Source organism: Varroa destructor, unplaced genomic scaffold (assembly GCF_002443255.2).
Source record: "Varroa destructor unplaced genomic scaffold, Vdes_3.0 BEIS01000006.1, whole genome shotgun sequence".
NCBI classification, from domain to species: Eukaryota; Metazoa; Arthropoda; class Arachnida; order Mesostigmata; family Varroidae; genus Varroa; species Varroa destructor.
The window spans coordinates 2,463,251-2,478,653 of record NW_019211459.1 but is presented as its reverse complement, the minus strand read 5'-3'; the positions used below and the strand labels follow the sequence as shown (position 1 = coordinate 2,478,653).

At 40.0% G+C, this 15,403-nt stretch overlaps 1 protein-coding gene across 4 annotated transcripts; it reads left to right on the top strand.

The window, feature by feature from the left end:
• The first annotated feature begins 3,244 nt into the window (after nt 1–3,244).
• On the top strand, nt 3,245–14,935 carry LOC111252284 (uncharacterized). Of its 4 annotated transcripts, none has more exons than XM_086992750.1 (8): nt 3,245–3,457; nt 5,125–5,532; nt 9,745–9,994; nt 10,364–10,433; nt 10,643–10,760; nt 11,512–11,649; nt 11,912–12,126; nt 12,378–14,935. In XM_086992750.1, the coding sequence occupies exons 2-8, from the start codon at nt 5,368–5,370 to the stop codon at nt 12,439–12,441; spliced, it is 1,020 nt and encodes a 339-aa protein (XP_086848876.1). In that variant the 5' UTR covers nt 3,245–3,457; nt 5,125–5,367; the 3' UTR covers nt 12,442–14,935. The 4 variants fall into 4 exon arrangements, with proteins under 4 accessions (XP_086848876.1, XP_022665603.1, XP_022665605.1 ...); XM_022809868.2 differs by having other exon boundaries at nt 3,248–3,457; nt 12,328–14,935; XM_022809870.2 differs by lacking the exon at nt 3,245–3,457 and adding an exon at nt 3,466–3,609 and having other exon boundaries at nt 12,328–14,935.
• Nucleotides 14,936–15,403: the final 468 nt, after the last annotated feature.

Here is a 15,403-nt window from a genome sequence, read left to right as displayed (position 1 = left end):
GGCGGCCACGCCGGCGAACCGTCTTCTTGTGAAACAAGAACTTGTGAAACAAAAAAAAAAAAAAAAAAAAAGCTATACCTTATGATAATAGGTTCTTTTTCATCTGAAATTTTTCGCTGGTGTAGAAGCAAGAGCATCTATACACAAAACTGCGCGTTGGAGCGTCCACCTACGTGTTACGATGCCCTATTTCGGATCTTGGTCTAACTTTGAAATGAATAATTATTGACATTCGTCTCCATGTCCAGTTGTCTTAACCTTTCCTTAAGTTTTGAGACCGTCGTCAACTAGGACAAAGCATATGGCTAGCTGAAATTTTCGTTGTAACTATTCTTTGCAGCGCATCTGTCAATAAAATATCTTTTTACTAGAAAAAAACAGCTCTCCCATCACAGTAACTTTCCCGTTGTTACCTAGGCGTGCCTCTATTTTTTCACTACAACTTTCTCTTTTGGTAGTAATCAGCCTTTCTTATCTATACGAAAAGAAGGTATATCTTTAATATTACGTACGATGTAACCCAGGCACTAAGGAAAAGCGCCAGTCCAAATTCATTTCGTTCCCGTAATAGTGTAGTGGGTCGCATGTTTGCCGTGAGTAAAACTTAGGGGATATGTGGTGGTTTAGATTGGAATCTGAATGCAGACACACTGCGTTTTGTCTTGCACCATGTAGACGTTGCCGGACGATAAACTTGAAGATTTATCCCGCATTAAATTTAAGTCAGTCGTAGTGCGCCAAGAAAGTATTATTATTATTATTGAAGTTTTATGCTATTTCAATTATTCTATAACAAGATTACTTCCACGGCCTAGCCGGCATGTAAAAATGTCATTTATCTATCCCTCATAGGATTAAGTATATATGAAATAAATCTATGACTGAAAATTCAGCATGCTTGCGTTGAGCTTTATCGTTCTGCACGCGATTGTCCTTGCAACACATCTGATAAAAAGGTATTAAAATTTTTTTTGTTAGCCCACTATCGCTTTATATAAACCGAAACTCAGCTAACTATTTTGAGGGTGAGTGATTGAGAAAGATGTGCCTCCTGCATCCACACTGGCTCATGGTTGAGCGTGAACTATAATTAGATACATCAGCTTCGATTTAGATAAAAACACACAGGCATACTGTGACAAGTTTCTAACAGTATAGTTTTGGGGATTAATATTAAACAGGACATATCTAAACTGTGTATTGCTTCACAAGTCCGTACGCTCAGCCTTCACAAATGAGAACCAGGTGTAAAAAAGTAGACCCTCCTCCACTAGCATTCGTTAGCTCATAATGCCCGCAAAAGCATATGATTGCGTCAGTTATTTCATTCAAAACATGCAGGTCCTACTGTTACAGCAAGTCCCGTTTAACGATAGAAAGGCATAATTTCTTTTAGCAAGTTTTTGTACTTCTTAAAATATTCATGAGTATTATGTATGCAATAATTCATATATTTTATGCGTAATATCCTACAATAAAATCTACGATATACTATGGTAGCCGTATTAATTATTTATTTGTTGCCACAATGTTTGCTCATTTTATCAAGTACTCCGCGCACTCCTTTCAGATATTAGATCACTCATGATTACGTATGATATGTCTGCGTAGAGGATCTGCTATCCCGGCGGGGGACAAGGAACGAAGTGAAGAATAAGGACAGAGAAAACAGCTACCTCACTCCGGCGAAATAAATAATGCGTTCGTATTGGCCGCAATATGTATCACGACGTTCGCATCCTCCACGTTTAAGAGAATGAAACGGCTTTCGTTTGAAAATATTTTCCTTTTGGTGCTCTAGAGTGCAAACTTCTAGCGCAGCTGACGGATGACATCTAGCAACTTTTATAAAATTGAGACAATCGTAATCAGAATAAAAAAGGAAGACATGCTTCATAACTAGTCTTGTCTTTAACTATATTGTTGTAAATTGATATATACGCGTGGCAAGTTGCTTTAAACAAGTCCATTGTTGTGTGCGGACATAGCCAAGCGGCTCGGTGCTAAAACACTTTGTTTCCGAGCGAAATCTATAACGCCAATTCGAATATATCACTGTTTTGTTATTCCACAATCCAGATCACTCTTGACGGAGAAAAGTAGCCATGAAGGATAGATTGTATACAAACCGAATAAATAGCATTATCTTGCGCGCTATAGTAATTAGTAAGATAGAAAGAACGCATTGATTTCTGCGTAGTGAAACACCTAGAAGCAGTATCTGCCTTCAGTGACTTTCACGACTTGGGCGCCAACTGGGTATGAGGTGCATTCAGACATTTTGTGTAACTTCTAGACCGTTACCGGCAAAGCGTCAACCTAAGCAAACAAATTTAATAAAAAGCTTTCCATAAGGGCCGGCTTCTCAGGGGCCAATGATAAAGTTGAAAGAATTTGTTAACCATTGCTTACGGAAGCAGACTTTTGCACACATCAGTATTTACTGCTGCAAAAGTACTCCGTAATTCACAACGGTAGTAAACTCCGCGAGCGCATTTTTACTAGCTTAAACTAATTATTTAATTGTAAATGTGATCAAATCATCAGTGTTTAGTTTAGGCTCCATGCTCTGTATCTTTTCTTCGGCACTTTACTTATAATTTGCTCCTAGAGTGTAATCTCAAATATATAGGTTGAAAAGCGGTGAGGGAAGGTAAACGAAAGATTAGCCCAGTCGATTGCTCCACATTCTCCAAAGGTACTTGTATTATTTAATAACACTCAGTTTTTTCCCAACTCGCAATTTTGCAGTTTACTTCATTCTTGAACCTTATTGTATCTGGAACAGATTATTAATATCAAAGTATTGCAGAACAACAAAATTCAAATAGTGAGGCGCATGAGATAGTCAATCCTATGCTGTCTATGTTGCGGGTGTTCCTTTTCTTTGAACTCTCGTATTGCCCGCCATCAGCAAAATCAAAAAGAAGAAGCTCGTTGTCAACCACCCGCTAGTCAATAAAGCAGACGACATCTTATATCAACTACAAGTGAAAAGTACAGGAGAGGAGCAAAACCCACTTGAGTGTTTACTTTTTTTTTCGTCCAGAAGAGCACTCTACTGCTCGTCGAGTGCTCCCTATTGTGCTGGTACAACTGTTAGCGCTCGGTGAACATAGGCATTTCTGTAACATGTCGACCCGTAGTAGCGGCCGCCTCGCACATCGTCACCGAAGAGGAGGAGGAGGAGGAGGGGGAGGAGGAGGAGGAGGAGGACAACCAAACGCTACCAGCTCCTAACTGTGTTATGTTGATGTTGTTTTTGAAGTTCTCTGTTCTCACCCCATGTTTGGGTGTGTGTGTATGTGTGTGCCCTGGTGTGAGTGTGTGTGTGCGCGTGTGTTGTTTTGATGTACGGCTGTTGGAGTACGGTTGTCTTGTGATGTGCTTCTGCTTTTTGGCACCGGCTGCCAGCGGAAAGACGGCGCCGGTTCGAGTCCTCTTCGAAGACTCTCGGGTAAGTGCATTTTGCCGATGACCCGCGATAGCAGCGTTTTCCAGTTTCTTAGCGTCAAATAGCTATTAACACGCGTTTTCAGAACGGATAATACTGCTTCTATTCTCGCGGTATTCGGCTGTGCGCAAATTCTAAGGGGACAGGCGATACAGGTAAGAACAAAAGACGACTGTGGGGCCAACGATGATGCCTTAAGTGTATGTGTGTTTCGGGCCGTCTTCGTTACCAGTGCGATTACGATTGGCTGGTCACTTAGTGCCGATATTGCAATTTCGCTAACTGTAACACTTACTTTTGCTTGTTGTTAGCATATCATACGTGTGTGCGATGTTGTTGCTTCGTAGGATGTTTCTGCTCGTTTTATAACTTCAGCGCCTTTCTAATACCGGCTTTTGTCCGTAAATAAAACCAGTATCTGTCGGAAGTGATATCCTAATAGAACATACTGTGTGAGTGTTACTATTATGACGGTCGACTTGCGTTAAAATAAACACTACTCTTATATTATCCCACGCTGAGGGAACTATTTTGACATTTAGTTACCGCTCGGCCAAAGCATATATATATATCGATAAGCCGGCATCGACCATCGACCGGTAGTGGCGCTTGCAGTGGTTGTTTGGTGTTCGCAGCGCCATGTTGTGTATCTATGATGAATGTATGTATGTAAGTATCATAATTAGGGGGGGATTCTATGTTGTAAGTGCTTTATTTGGAAGTTTTTACGCCATATTATATAGTCGTCGAGCTCATGTCGACGCCTTAGACACACCGCAGAAACTCATGACTCAAATTTTTCTCTAAGACATTTTTGGGGAGTCGGAGGAGAACTGCGCGCTCGTACGTGCATTGCTTTAGCATAGCAGAAACAGATAATGCGTTTTGACTTACTTTAGATGAGATTTCGTCGCCTAAAAATTCTTTGTGTGGAGTTTCTTCTATGAATATTTGGAAGTATTATTCTGCAAGACTGATTATTTTATGCGTTGCGAAAAATGACAGCATGAAATATGAAGATATGCCAGTTATTGCAACAATTGCATGCTAAGTATTGGACTACATGAATGGAGTGCAGTAAACAGTAAACTGCTGTTATTACTGACACACGATATGAACAAGAGTATCGAGAGATGTCACAAACACCTCATAATAAAACTGTCTAGGAGAAAATTCCGATATGAAAGTTATATGTGATAGTCTTATTGCGTTACCTGTTTCCGGTATATTGTTTCAGCCAAGTCGGTGTTTGCATCGATTTTGAAAAAAGCTGCGACAGTGACCTTGTATTATAGATAGACAAGTATTAAAACCAATTTCAGGTCGTGCGAGGACACAGGCGCCTTTGGTTTGTACCTTTTTATTGTTGCCGGTGTTATATGGTAAACAGACCACGTGTGTGGCAACACTACGTTATAAGAATACCGGCAACTGCTTTATAAGGATTTGTGTTGCCGTAAAAATGTTTGGCAGCACGATCAAATGCTCGAGGCAATATTAGTTCCCCATTAAGCTGTATATTAATTCCGAACAGGATCCGTACCAGTGTAGCTGCGATAAGCTACACTCTATACGACATAAATGTATAAAAAGCATCAACATTCGCTTTTAGCATGTTTTCATTCATTGCAATACACCTGGAATGACGTAGTATCGTTGCTCTTTTTCAGGAGACCCAAATATCCGGAAAACGCCTATCGTATTCAGTCATAGCAAGTTTTCAGTAGCTACAGTCGATTCCAGCCTAGTACCTGGCGTGTGCTGCCGACGAATTCGCCCCTGTTCCAATCGCCCCTTTCTACCTCGACTATTCAGCTATCGTAGTGAACTGATTCTGCGAATAAGCTCTACAGTTAACTAGGTTCTTTAGCGGTCTTGCTGATTCGCTCCGATAATTATTTGTCAAACTAGTAATGACTGAAAGTACCCAAGCACCCGAAGTCGGCACCCCGATGGACACAAATAACTCCAATAACAATGATACAGAGAATAGTGCTGGCGCTGAGAAGAATACAGGAACATCGCCCACGGCAGCCGGAGCGAGCCAAGTGACAACGAACGACACGGGTGTAACCAAGGTGATTTACAAAATCGTTGTAGTTGTTTAAGCAATGACTTCGTTACAATTTTGGACGAGATAATGTTGTAATATATTTGGCGCTTTTTATATTTGTGCTACAATCTGTCGTACAATATTCCTATACCTTCTCTTCGTAAATATTAGGTAAACGGCTACCTTCAATTACATGTTTTGTCTTGTTCAGTCACTTGCAATCGGTTAGGTGGTTCGAGAGTCCTCGTGATAGCGCTGTGGGTAGCGTGTTTGCCTACTAAACTTAGGGATCCGTGCTGGCCTAGGCTTGGAACTCGGCGTAGACATTTCATTCCGTGCTGGGAGCCAGTCGTCCGAAGCAGTGTTTAACAGTAGTATCAAGCATAAAATTCGAAACATTTACTTAGATGGTGTGCTAACTTGTATTGAGTCTTTTCGACTAACGATACGGGTGTTGATGTTAGGGGTTGCAGGGATTGCTCTAGCCCAAGATAGGTGTGTGTGTGTGTGTGCGTGCATGTCTCTGTTTAGAAGTCCATGAATCAGTGTTTCATGAAGTATCTTTCCGATTCGCTTGTACGTAGTCCGAAGTGAAGTCGTGTCGATCTATAATTCTTTGCGTATATCAGCCCTCTCTAGAAAAATATTTTGACAACCGTTTTGTGTTTTTGTCGCCTCTGTGTCGTTCCTTTTTTAATATGTCAAGTTGTGTTCTGGGTTTTTGTTTTGGGAGAAGTTATTTCCCTCCTTATTGAGGATAGTTACTGATATAATTGAAGGGATGGGTACATCGTTCGATGAACGTCATATCGTTGTCACTGTTTTACTGGACCTCTTTTGAATAACCCAACAAAACTTTCCATTCGTCCACTTCGCTGTGGGCGAAGCGCGGGCGTCCACATATGAACCGCATCTGACAATTCACAAGCTGTTTTTGATTAAAACTAGGGTTCATTGCTGGACACAAGCGCTCTTGGATTCAATATAGCTTTTAAAGCACGTATTGTCATCGTTTTATTCATAAGGTACGGCTCTGGCTATTAGAATAAAAATTGTTAAAATTAAGGGTTTCCCAGTGAACTGGATGCGCACCATTTCGAAAGAAGCTTTTTCAGGAAGGGGGCAGGGTTATTGCCCTTCACTTCATCTATATTCTCTTCATAGTTGCGGACCAGGTGGTCCATATCCTGGCCGATACGCGACCAATACACGTGAACTATAGTTGTTCTTTTTATGTTCGTTGAGCCGGGATGCGTTCGGTGTAGATCTTCAAAAATAATTTCGGCGCCATTTCGTGGGAGTGACGATTCGGTTGTTTATCAGTATATATTTTAGTGATAGTGAGTAAAGTTAGTTCCAGTTACTATTCAGGCTGTACAATAATCTGCCAGTTCAAACCATTTTGACCTAAAGGTATTGTATTGAACATTCAAATACGCAATTGGCTTTAGTCATTAAAAGAGCCACTTTTGGATGCGATAACTGTCGTTCTGTTTCGAAGCTTTACTTGACATTCAAAAATTATCCGAACTCAGTAATCGTCTCGTATTGATTTTAGAGCAATGATTCAGTTATATAGTCGCCCACTGTTATTCGCTGTACGAACTGTTTTTTTTTTCTTTTTTTTTTTTTTCTATGCTCCTTTGTAAAAGTGTCAGTAAAGTAAAATGCCACCGTTGTGTGAATTTCCTGCAAGCGTCTCCTTTTTTTCTGAGAGTAGTTGTTACAAACTGGAAAGCGGCTAAGACGGACCATTTGCGGTGACATCCGGCTATCTATGCGGAATAACAGTGCCGATACCGTACTGCTGTGCACTGATTCTCACGATTAGAGGAAGAGTTAGATTGTAACGAGATGGTACAAGTAAGAAAAAATGAATTTCTTCATTTTGTCTAAGCTTTTTCTGACATCGTCTTGCGCATGAGAAGCCTGAGTCCTTTTTCAGTTTTTCATCAAACGGCTACGTAAGCTTGATATAGTTTTGCGTTTTCAGAGAACTCCGAAACGAATGAGTGCAGGCATTTGATGGTTTCAATCTTTCTCGTGCCCGGTTTCCTGCCGTCCACGGTGTCATTGTACCTAGATTTAGCTATGCCGAAGGAGGCATTTGCACGTGCTTCACTCTTTGGTTATGTTCAATTGAAACATTTTCCTCACCTGAAATGACTGGGCCTATCAACTATTGAAACTGTGGGGACGCAGTCTGATATCGAATGTTAGCCGGATAAATTCTCTTGGTGTGTTGATCGTTGAAGCGATCTTGAGTCTCTATTAACTTCTAACCGTAAAAATATTATGCTAAATCAATAGCGACTTCTGTTTAATTTTGTAAATATGTTATCAGGAACAGGAAATAGGTGATAATGGTCAGCTAAAGCATCATGTAGGCCTGTTGATAGTCGTCAGCGCGAAGTCTTGAATCTTTTGATTGTCCCTGGGCAACAATCGGTGTTGTCCATTCAGAGAAGTTACGTGGCTTAAAATAGCACAGTTTATCAATGTTTGGAGTTCGAACCGTCTTCAGTTCGTAGACGAACAGTGCACGATACGAGGCGCGCTTTAATAAAAATTGCTATTGATTCGTTTTTAGAGATTCTTCTGAGCCGAAGGCTGAACATTATCGCTTGGTTCCGCTTCAAATACGCCATTAGCTGCCGTTTTGCTGAACATTTTCACCATGTTGCTAAGACTAGGTGCCGAATCATGACCTTTAGGGTCCTCAGAGGGGCTCATCGGTAATTTAAGGACCATTTTGATTCAAAATGATCTCTAAATTACGGATACCTAGTATTAGAAACCAAACAGTCACGATTGTGTACCACTCCACAAAGCTTGTGGTATCATTCGAGGTCATGTTGTTTGAGTCGTAACGCAGGTTCTATGTCTGCTGTCGAGAAACGGCTGACTTACTTTCCTAAACGTTGTTGCTTATAATAGTAACGTCGAACTTCATGTCTTAACCTATCCGTTAGCTATAATAACTGTTATTGACTATATCCGGCAAGATTCTTTGCCAATGCGGTGGACGTACTTCTAGCCTTATTGTCCTTATGTCGAATGCCTGCATATAATTGGTATTAGAATTGGAGCTTAAATCCTATCTAAATATTTGGCGATAACTAGGTGTCTTATGACGTAATTCTGAATGTTTAGGGCAATACCTGTCGTTATGACCTACGATATTACACGTTTGCAAATGTGTTCTTGTAGGTGCATTCCACATGCCAGGGGTTGCCACTGCATCTAGAATATGGATATGGAGGCAAGGACCTAAATTGCTTATCCATAGTAGCACGAACCCACGACTCTTTCATCATGCACCAATCTTATGAGTCTGAATCGGATTGACCTTGTCGCCAACGACAATGCAACAAGCGGCGTGAAGCAGCATGAATTGACGTGCATGAGTGTACAGTTCTTTTAAGGTTGCATTCGGTTTAAGTTAGTCACGTCCTCATGTTCAGGTTTATTCAGGCCACCATCCAGAATAAAAAGTTCCTTTGGTTCGAACATATTATGGACATTCTTGCAATCTTTTGAAGACGGCTAACTGTCCCCGCGTATTCGTTAAAAATATTTAAACTACTGTTATTGCAATGCGGTATCATAATTTTTGGTTTGACGATTTTAAAAGAACAAATTAGAGTCAAAAAATGTTTTCGGTACCCGTAGCCAAAGTGTCATTATTCGAAAACTTCAAAGGTTTTTGGGGCAATAGAGATAGACAAGAAGGGTTTCAATGAGGAAGCGTCTAACTTGCTGATAATCAACCTCGTCTTCGCAACGTCGTCTAATGTCGAACCGTCTCTGGCGATTGTATCCTCATCGCGCATCAGCCAGTTCAAAAAGGTCATCTCATAGTCCGAGATCATACGTAAAATTTGGTAAGCGGGAGGACAGATGGTTTATAATCTGCTCCGTAAACGAGGTTCTTCAGTCTTAATTATCCGGTCTTAATAGCTTCTATGCTTGCCGTGATAAATTTATCTTATTGTTATTTTAGGATCTTGTCGCCACCTAATGGCCTGATGAAGGACTTCGTTATGGTTTTAGACAAGATCATATTATAATATATTTCACGCCTTATAAAATCTTATAATTATTCGCTATACAATTCCTATAGCTTTCATTTTGAATGAATTCAATTGGACTTAATAGCAAAGTTGATGGTGAGTACTTTCCATCACTCATGGGTTGGGATGTTCGCTTTATTTTTTTTGTTGATATTGATCAACAGGACGGAACAAACAGTAAAACTGATGATAAAGGCATCAAGGACAGCAAGCAGGACACAGACGCAAAATGTGACGAGCCGGAGGTCAAGCGAAAGGATAAGTTCGATACTAAGACAGGTGACCAAGCGCGGGGCAAAGATGGCGACGACAAATCCTTGGATGAGAAGGAAAATGGTACCGAGCCCTCCTCCGTCACGGGAAGTAACGAGTCAACGGAAGATAACAAAACAGGCGGCGATGAAAAAGACGCAGGTCAGAAGAGTTTAATTCATAATTTCTTAAATCTTTCGGCCTAATTTTGCTCCTAGCCACATTCATCTCAAGAAAATGTTTAAGATGCCCTTTTTTTTTGTTGTGAAATGATGTATTCGTTTAAACTTCACGTTGCATATCGGCCAAAGTTAACTATTTGGATCCCAAAAGTGTAGATGGCAAAGTGCTCCTTCGTGCAGCCGTAATGTGAGCTCTTTAGAAAAAACTGTTCTTGAAAAATGTAATTTATGCACACGAATATTTCGGGGTCAATGTCACACACTGTTTCGGGTATAGTAAGTTTAGTTTCTTTGTATACCTGAATTACCAAGAAATGGATTTGTTTTGATGTCGTTTATGTAAACATAGGTGTCGGCGACAATGTCGAGAAGATGGATGTGGACCAAAAAGAGGAGCCTGTTGCTACCGAAAAGAAAAGGTTTACAGGATTTATCATAGTGAAAAACACATGTTGAGTCGATTGAATGTGCTCAACACGAGAGGGGCACCCTTGTATGTTATTTAAGAAAAATCGAAATGATTAAAACAGTTTTAGCGATCAAACGGCTAGTGGCACTCGTATATATACAGAATTGGCCACATGTACAGATAACAAAAAATATTTATTGTATATATGCTACTTTTTAGGTTAATACGTGAGTCACCTTGTGGTAATGATTGCTCAAATGGATGCAACGGAAAATTTACGGAGGATCAGAGAATTCGCGTCTACGATATTTACTGGGCGCTCGCGAGTGGTTCGGAGGTATATTTGCTCAAATTTTCCGATCACTTTTATGGCAAAATTTTGCTAATTTTGAACAACATTAAAGTGACTGAAAAAGTGGATCAACTTACATGTTTTGTTAGCATATAGGAAACTAGTATGTATGATCTTCACGATGATTAGGGGCAGCATCAACCTATAGAATATATTAGCAAAAAACATTAGAGAAATAAAAATAAAAGCTCTACTCCTGGGCGAAGGAACGATCTCGTCTACGCGTGACGACAGGCCAAGTAGGTTTATTTTATCGCTGTGGCCTGATGGGAGATGTTTGGGACCGCATTGAAATGCACAGCTCTTGTTTCACACTAGCTGTATATTGCATTGGATTGGAATGGGTAGTGAAACATGCAGATCTCTTCCCAGAGATGGAGAAACGCTTATTTGACGACATAATTCGACTTTGCTTTAATTCAAATTAAGGCCATCAGATTTTTGAGGACCACTTTGTTAGAGAGATCGTGAAGTGCATTGAGGCTTTTCTTGGATAGTAGCAGATATAGTACCAGACAACGTCGAATATAGACGTTCGGATAGTAATGACATTTGTAGTACTAATGATGGTAGGCTGCAGTTTTATAGATGTGAATCGATGCCGAAGGTAAATTTAACAAAAGTCGTTTTATTCCGTCGAGAAGCATTACCCTTAAACAATCGTAGATTTAATCTTGCCACTGAGAGTTTCCCTTTTTGTATGTTTTGCGTTTGTTTGGGCCGTTCGATTTTTCAGGAACAACAAAAGTGGATGGAGAGACATTGCATCGATAAGGCAATCCCGAAAGTGAGCTCAAAGTCGATGGCTTCAACACGAAATCGAACCTTCGTCTACCTTTACTTCCTACCGCAGCCTGACGACAACATGCAAAAGGTATATATGTCAGATATGCCGTCTACACTAGTTACAATATTATAATTAGTATTAGTTATATGAAAATACTAGAGGTATAGATTATATTTATTGATTTGCCAGCCAACTATGATATCTGGTAGTATCTTGATAGATTAACATTAATACAATCAATATCTTAAATCCTACGGTAACTTATTTTGACGCGTAATCTGCTACTCAAAACATACCTATCTCTAGCAATCGTATTTACTGGCTTATTTTCTGTTTCATGCGCATCCAGATACGAGTCTGCAAAAAGTTCCTTGCAGCGACCCTCGGCATTACCGAACGGATTTTGTCAGGTTTTGTGTATCGCTTCGTGGGGAGCGCAGGCCTCGACCTCGATGACGGAGAATGGTCGCCAGCCGCGGGTTATGAAGGCTGCTCTCGAGAGCAGATTTTTTTACTCAGAGAATTCATCCAAGGTCTGCCGGCTTTGCCCGTTCATTATTGCAGGTTTGTACCTGTTGAACATTACTATGTCGTGTGGACGAGATGTAATTAAGCGATGCATTGAAAGCTTAAATCTTTATTTACCCTCGAGTGTTAACACCTGTCGGTGCTGTATATACTTAACTAGAAACGAATTGTGCATATTGATGGCTAGTGCTTTCCATTTACAATATCGTCTCTCATATTGGTCTGCCTTGATTGCAGGAATGAACAATGCACTCGTAAATTGTATGAGCTCCCGGCTTCAATTCCAGATGTTTCGACGCTGTATGGAATGTATTCATCGGCAGAAGAAAGCCTTCAGCGAGAACCTGTTGAAGAATCGGTATTTCGAGCCGTATTGCACCAAGACTATAACCTCGGCTTCAGTTCCAATGCCCGGGGTGACGTCTGTAACGTACGCGAATATCGCAAGGCTAAGAAATAAACCTGGCGATATAATTTCTTCATTTTTTATTACAAATAGAAGTGCGGACAACAGCGAAATGTTTAATATGTAGCTATTCGATTCAACAAGATTATTATCCCTTTGACCGTACTGCTGCCCAGTTGGTGATTTGGACGATTTTCTACTTTAGGCATGGAACGAGTCGGTCTTTGATGGAATACACACACACACACACACACGCAAACACACACACACCCACCCACCCAGACACACACACACACACACGCACGCACATATATATATATATGACGTAACTTATACGTTAAACAATATGACTGGACCACTTGTGGGCTTGTTGATGTCGGGCAGGTATTCTTGCTGATGGCGAGGCGCACAGTGAGCTAACCGTGTATAGCCTATAGTGTATTGATGTATTATGGAGGTATTTAACTCTGTTCAAACATACAGATGGTATCTAATGAAATGATGATTGTAATAATTGAACTTCGTTACGTTCATTTGGACTGAGTGCGTATCACTCTTCAGATTTCGTTATAATCGCTAATGCGGGGTGGGGGGTGGGGGTGGGGTGGGGTGCATGTGCCCATGCGTGGTGTTTTGAAAGGACAACTCTGCTGTATGATCGATTGAGTTCGGGGATAGCGTCAATCCTTTTAATGATCTCTCCTCGTGGCCGACAGGTGTTTGAGCGGTCACTTGCGATAATATCGATCCAGTATAGGGTAGACGTCATTGGGGGCAACGCTTCGTCTATCTAGGCAGCATCATGAAAAGCACTAAATACAGTCGTTATATACTATGACGGATCTTCGTAACGATAGTGTTCTCATCTGTAGATACTAATTATTTATGTTAATATACCTTAATTATTATTCTTGTTGTAACGCACCACTGGTACCACTACTCCCCGGCTTGGCATACAACGTGGATTAAACGGAAGGCATGTTTTTGTCCATAGGACAAAAGCCGATTTTTCTATGTACCGATCGAGGCAAGCCACCTGGCACACAACGACACAAATAAATTTGCGTCGTTGTTGAAACCATAATATTAAGAATTTCCTTACTAATAAAGATTCATGATACGCTAAATAGCTGCAGCCCTAATCCTACGGATTCACTGCTGAAGGTAGAGCACGCTATTGGAAACTTTCTGCTGCTACGGTTAGTGGCGCTTAAAAACATGGGCCATTATTCGATAGTCCGAATGCGATTCCACAGTGATGCAACATGGAGTTTTTTCTGCCGGATCATTTCTTTGTCACATATGCCGGTACACTCTAATTTAACTGCCCTTCCTCACTACTAGCATATTCATTCACGAAATCGGATCTAATGGTTAGCGTTACGCTAGCTAGACGCTGAGAAAATCTTTTCCTTTAGTCAGCACATCTGCCTTTGACTCTAGTAAACATAAGATTAGCTACGATGACAGGAAGAGTACGTCGCAAATGGTGATTGCAAGATCAGTTATTATCATTCGAAAAAAGTCGTCGTCGTCGTCATCATGGGGTCTAAATAATATTTATATTTGTTCCTTATTCACACAGGTTGTGAAATATGTGCCGTTAATGGATCAACTCCTGGTCCATTTCAAGCAAGGCTGAAGTAATATTTACGTATTGTTTATTTAATTTTTTTTTTTTTTTTTTGACATAATGGTGCCGCCTAAGAAGATGCGAGATGTTTTGGGAAAGTACATGTCTCAATGTTTCCATTTTTATAAAGTGAGACGTTTGACGTTCCAGGTGTCTTTGACACCCGTGTGAGGTAAATTATTTGAGCGTTTTAGGTACAAGATTTTAGTCAACATATTTAACTTGGATTTGAAAATAATGGAATTCATGTAATTATGATGGTACTTATGCTGATATTGAGTTCGAATAGTGTAAAAATCGTGAAGCATTTTGATATAGGGATGCATTTTTTCCGCTAGTACTTTATGACGGTGCCACGGGTGGCCGGGATAGTAAAAATAAGTATACGAGAGTATGGGGAGAGATTTTAGCTTTCGCGTGAAATGATTGCTACTAAATGAAGTTAACTAAAGAATATTTCAAAGGGTACATGTACATGGGACACAATTCTTAACACAAATGAACACTTGTGTGGAATGACGCACTATTATTTGCACCTGCAGTCTGTATAAAAAAAAAAGTACATGGGTCGTGTTTATTCATGACTATTCCGCCGATGTAGTATGCTCACAAACATAAAAAAAAAAACAACGAGAAAGATCCCTTTAGCCAATAATCTGTATCGGCGGTATCGGCAGCGTACAGTTTTTTAAAAAAAAAAACTAAGCCACCGTTCAACCACTAAATTTATGCGTACATACATGCTAATAATTATAAAAAGTCGATAAGGATCCAGGTAAGGTAATAAATTATCATAAACAGCGAAACCGCAGTTGCTGTTTTTATTCAATAAGTTACTATCTACGATTATAACGTAATATCTAAGTAACCATGATAACTTTACCTATGAAGTCAACGATGATATTTGAATAATATGGTGGATATGAACTCATTCTAGCCGTATATTGTTATGCTGTATATCAGACATAACCATTTAAGAAGCGGTCGAATTATTTTTTGAATTTTTTTGAAGGATGGCGCGTTCGAAGTAGCTTGCCCTTATGGCGGAAGTTTCAAAACTTGAAATTGTTTATCTTAATCTGTATAAACAGAATTTTCTGGCAAATATGATATATTAATAGGAGAACATTGCACATTCTAGGGTATATTTCTCACACGGTAAAACACCCAAATATTAGTTTCGATTTCAACGTAATTGTTATAGTCTTATCTGACCTATTGTATAGAAGTTGTTTGGTTTTTCAGTTGTTACCTGTTCTACAATTATAGACGTA

Coding starts and splice junctions, on each gene's coding strand:
- LOC111252284 (XM_022809868.2), top strand. CDS start 5,368: ATGACTGAAAGTACCCAAGCACCCGAAGTCGGCACCCCGATGGACACA. Junction 9,995..10,363: donor CGGCGATGAAAAAGACGCAG/GTCAGAAGAGTT, acceptor ATGTAAACATAG/GTGTCGGCGACAATGTCGAG. Junction 10,434..10,642: donor GTTGCTACCGAAAAGAAAAG/GTTTACAGGATT, acceptor GCTACTTTTTAG/GTTAATACGTGAGTCACCTT.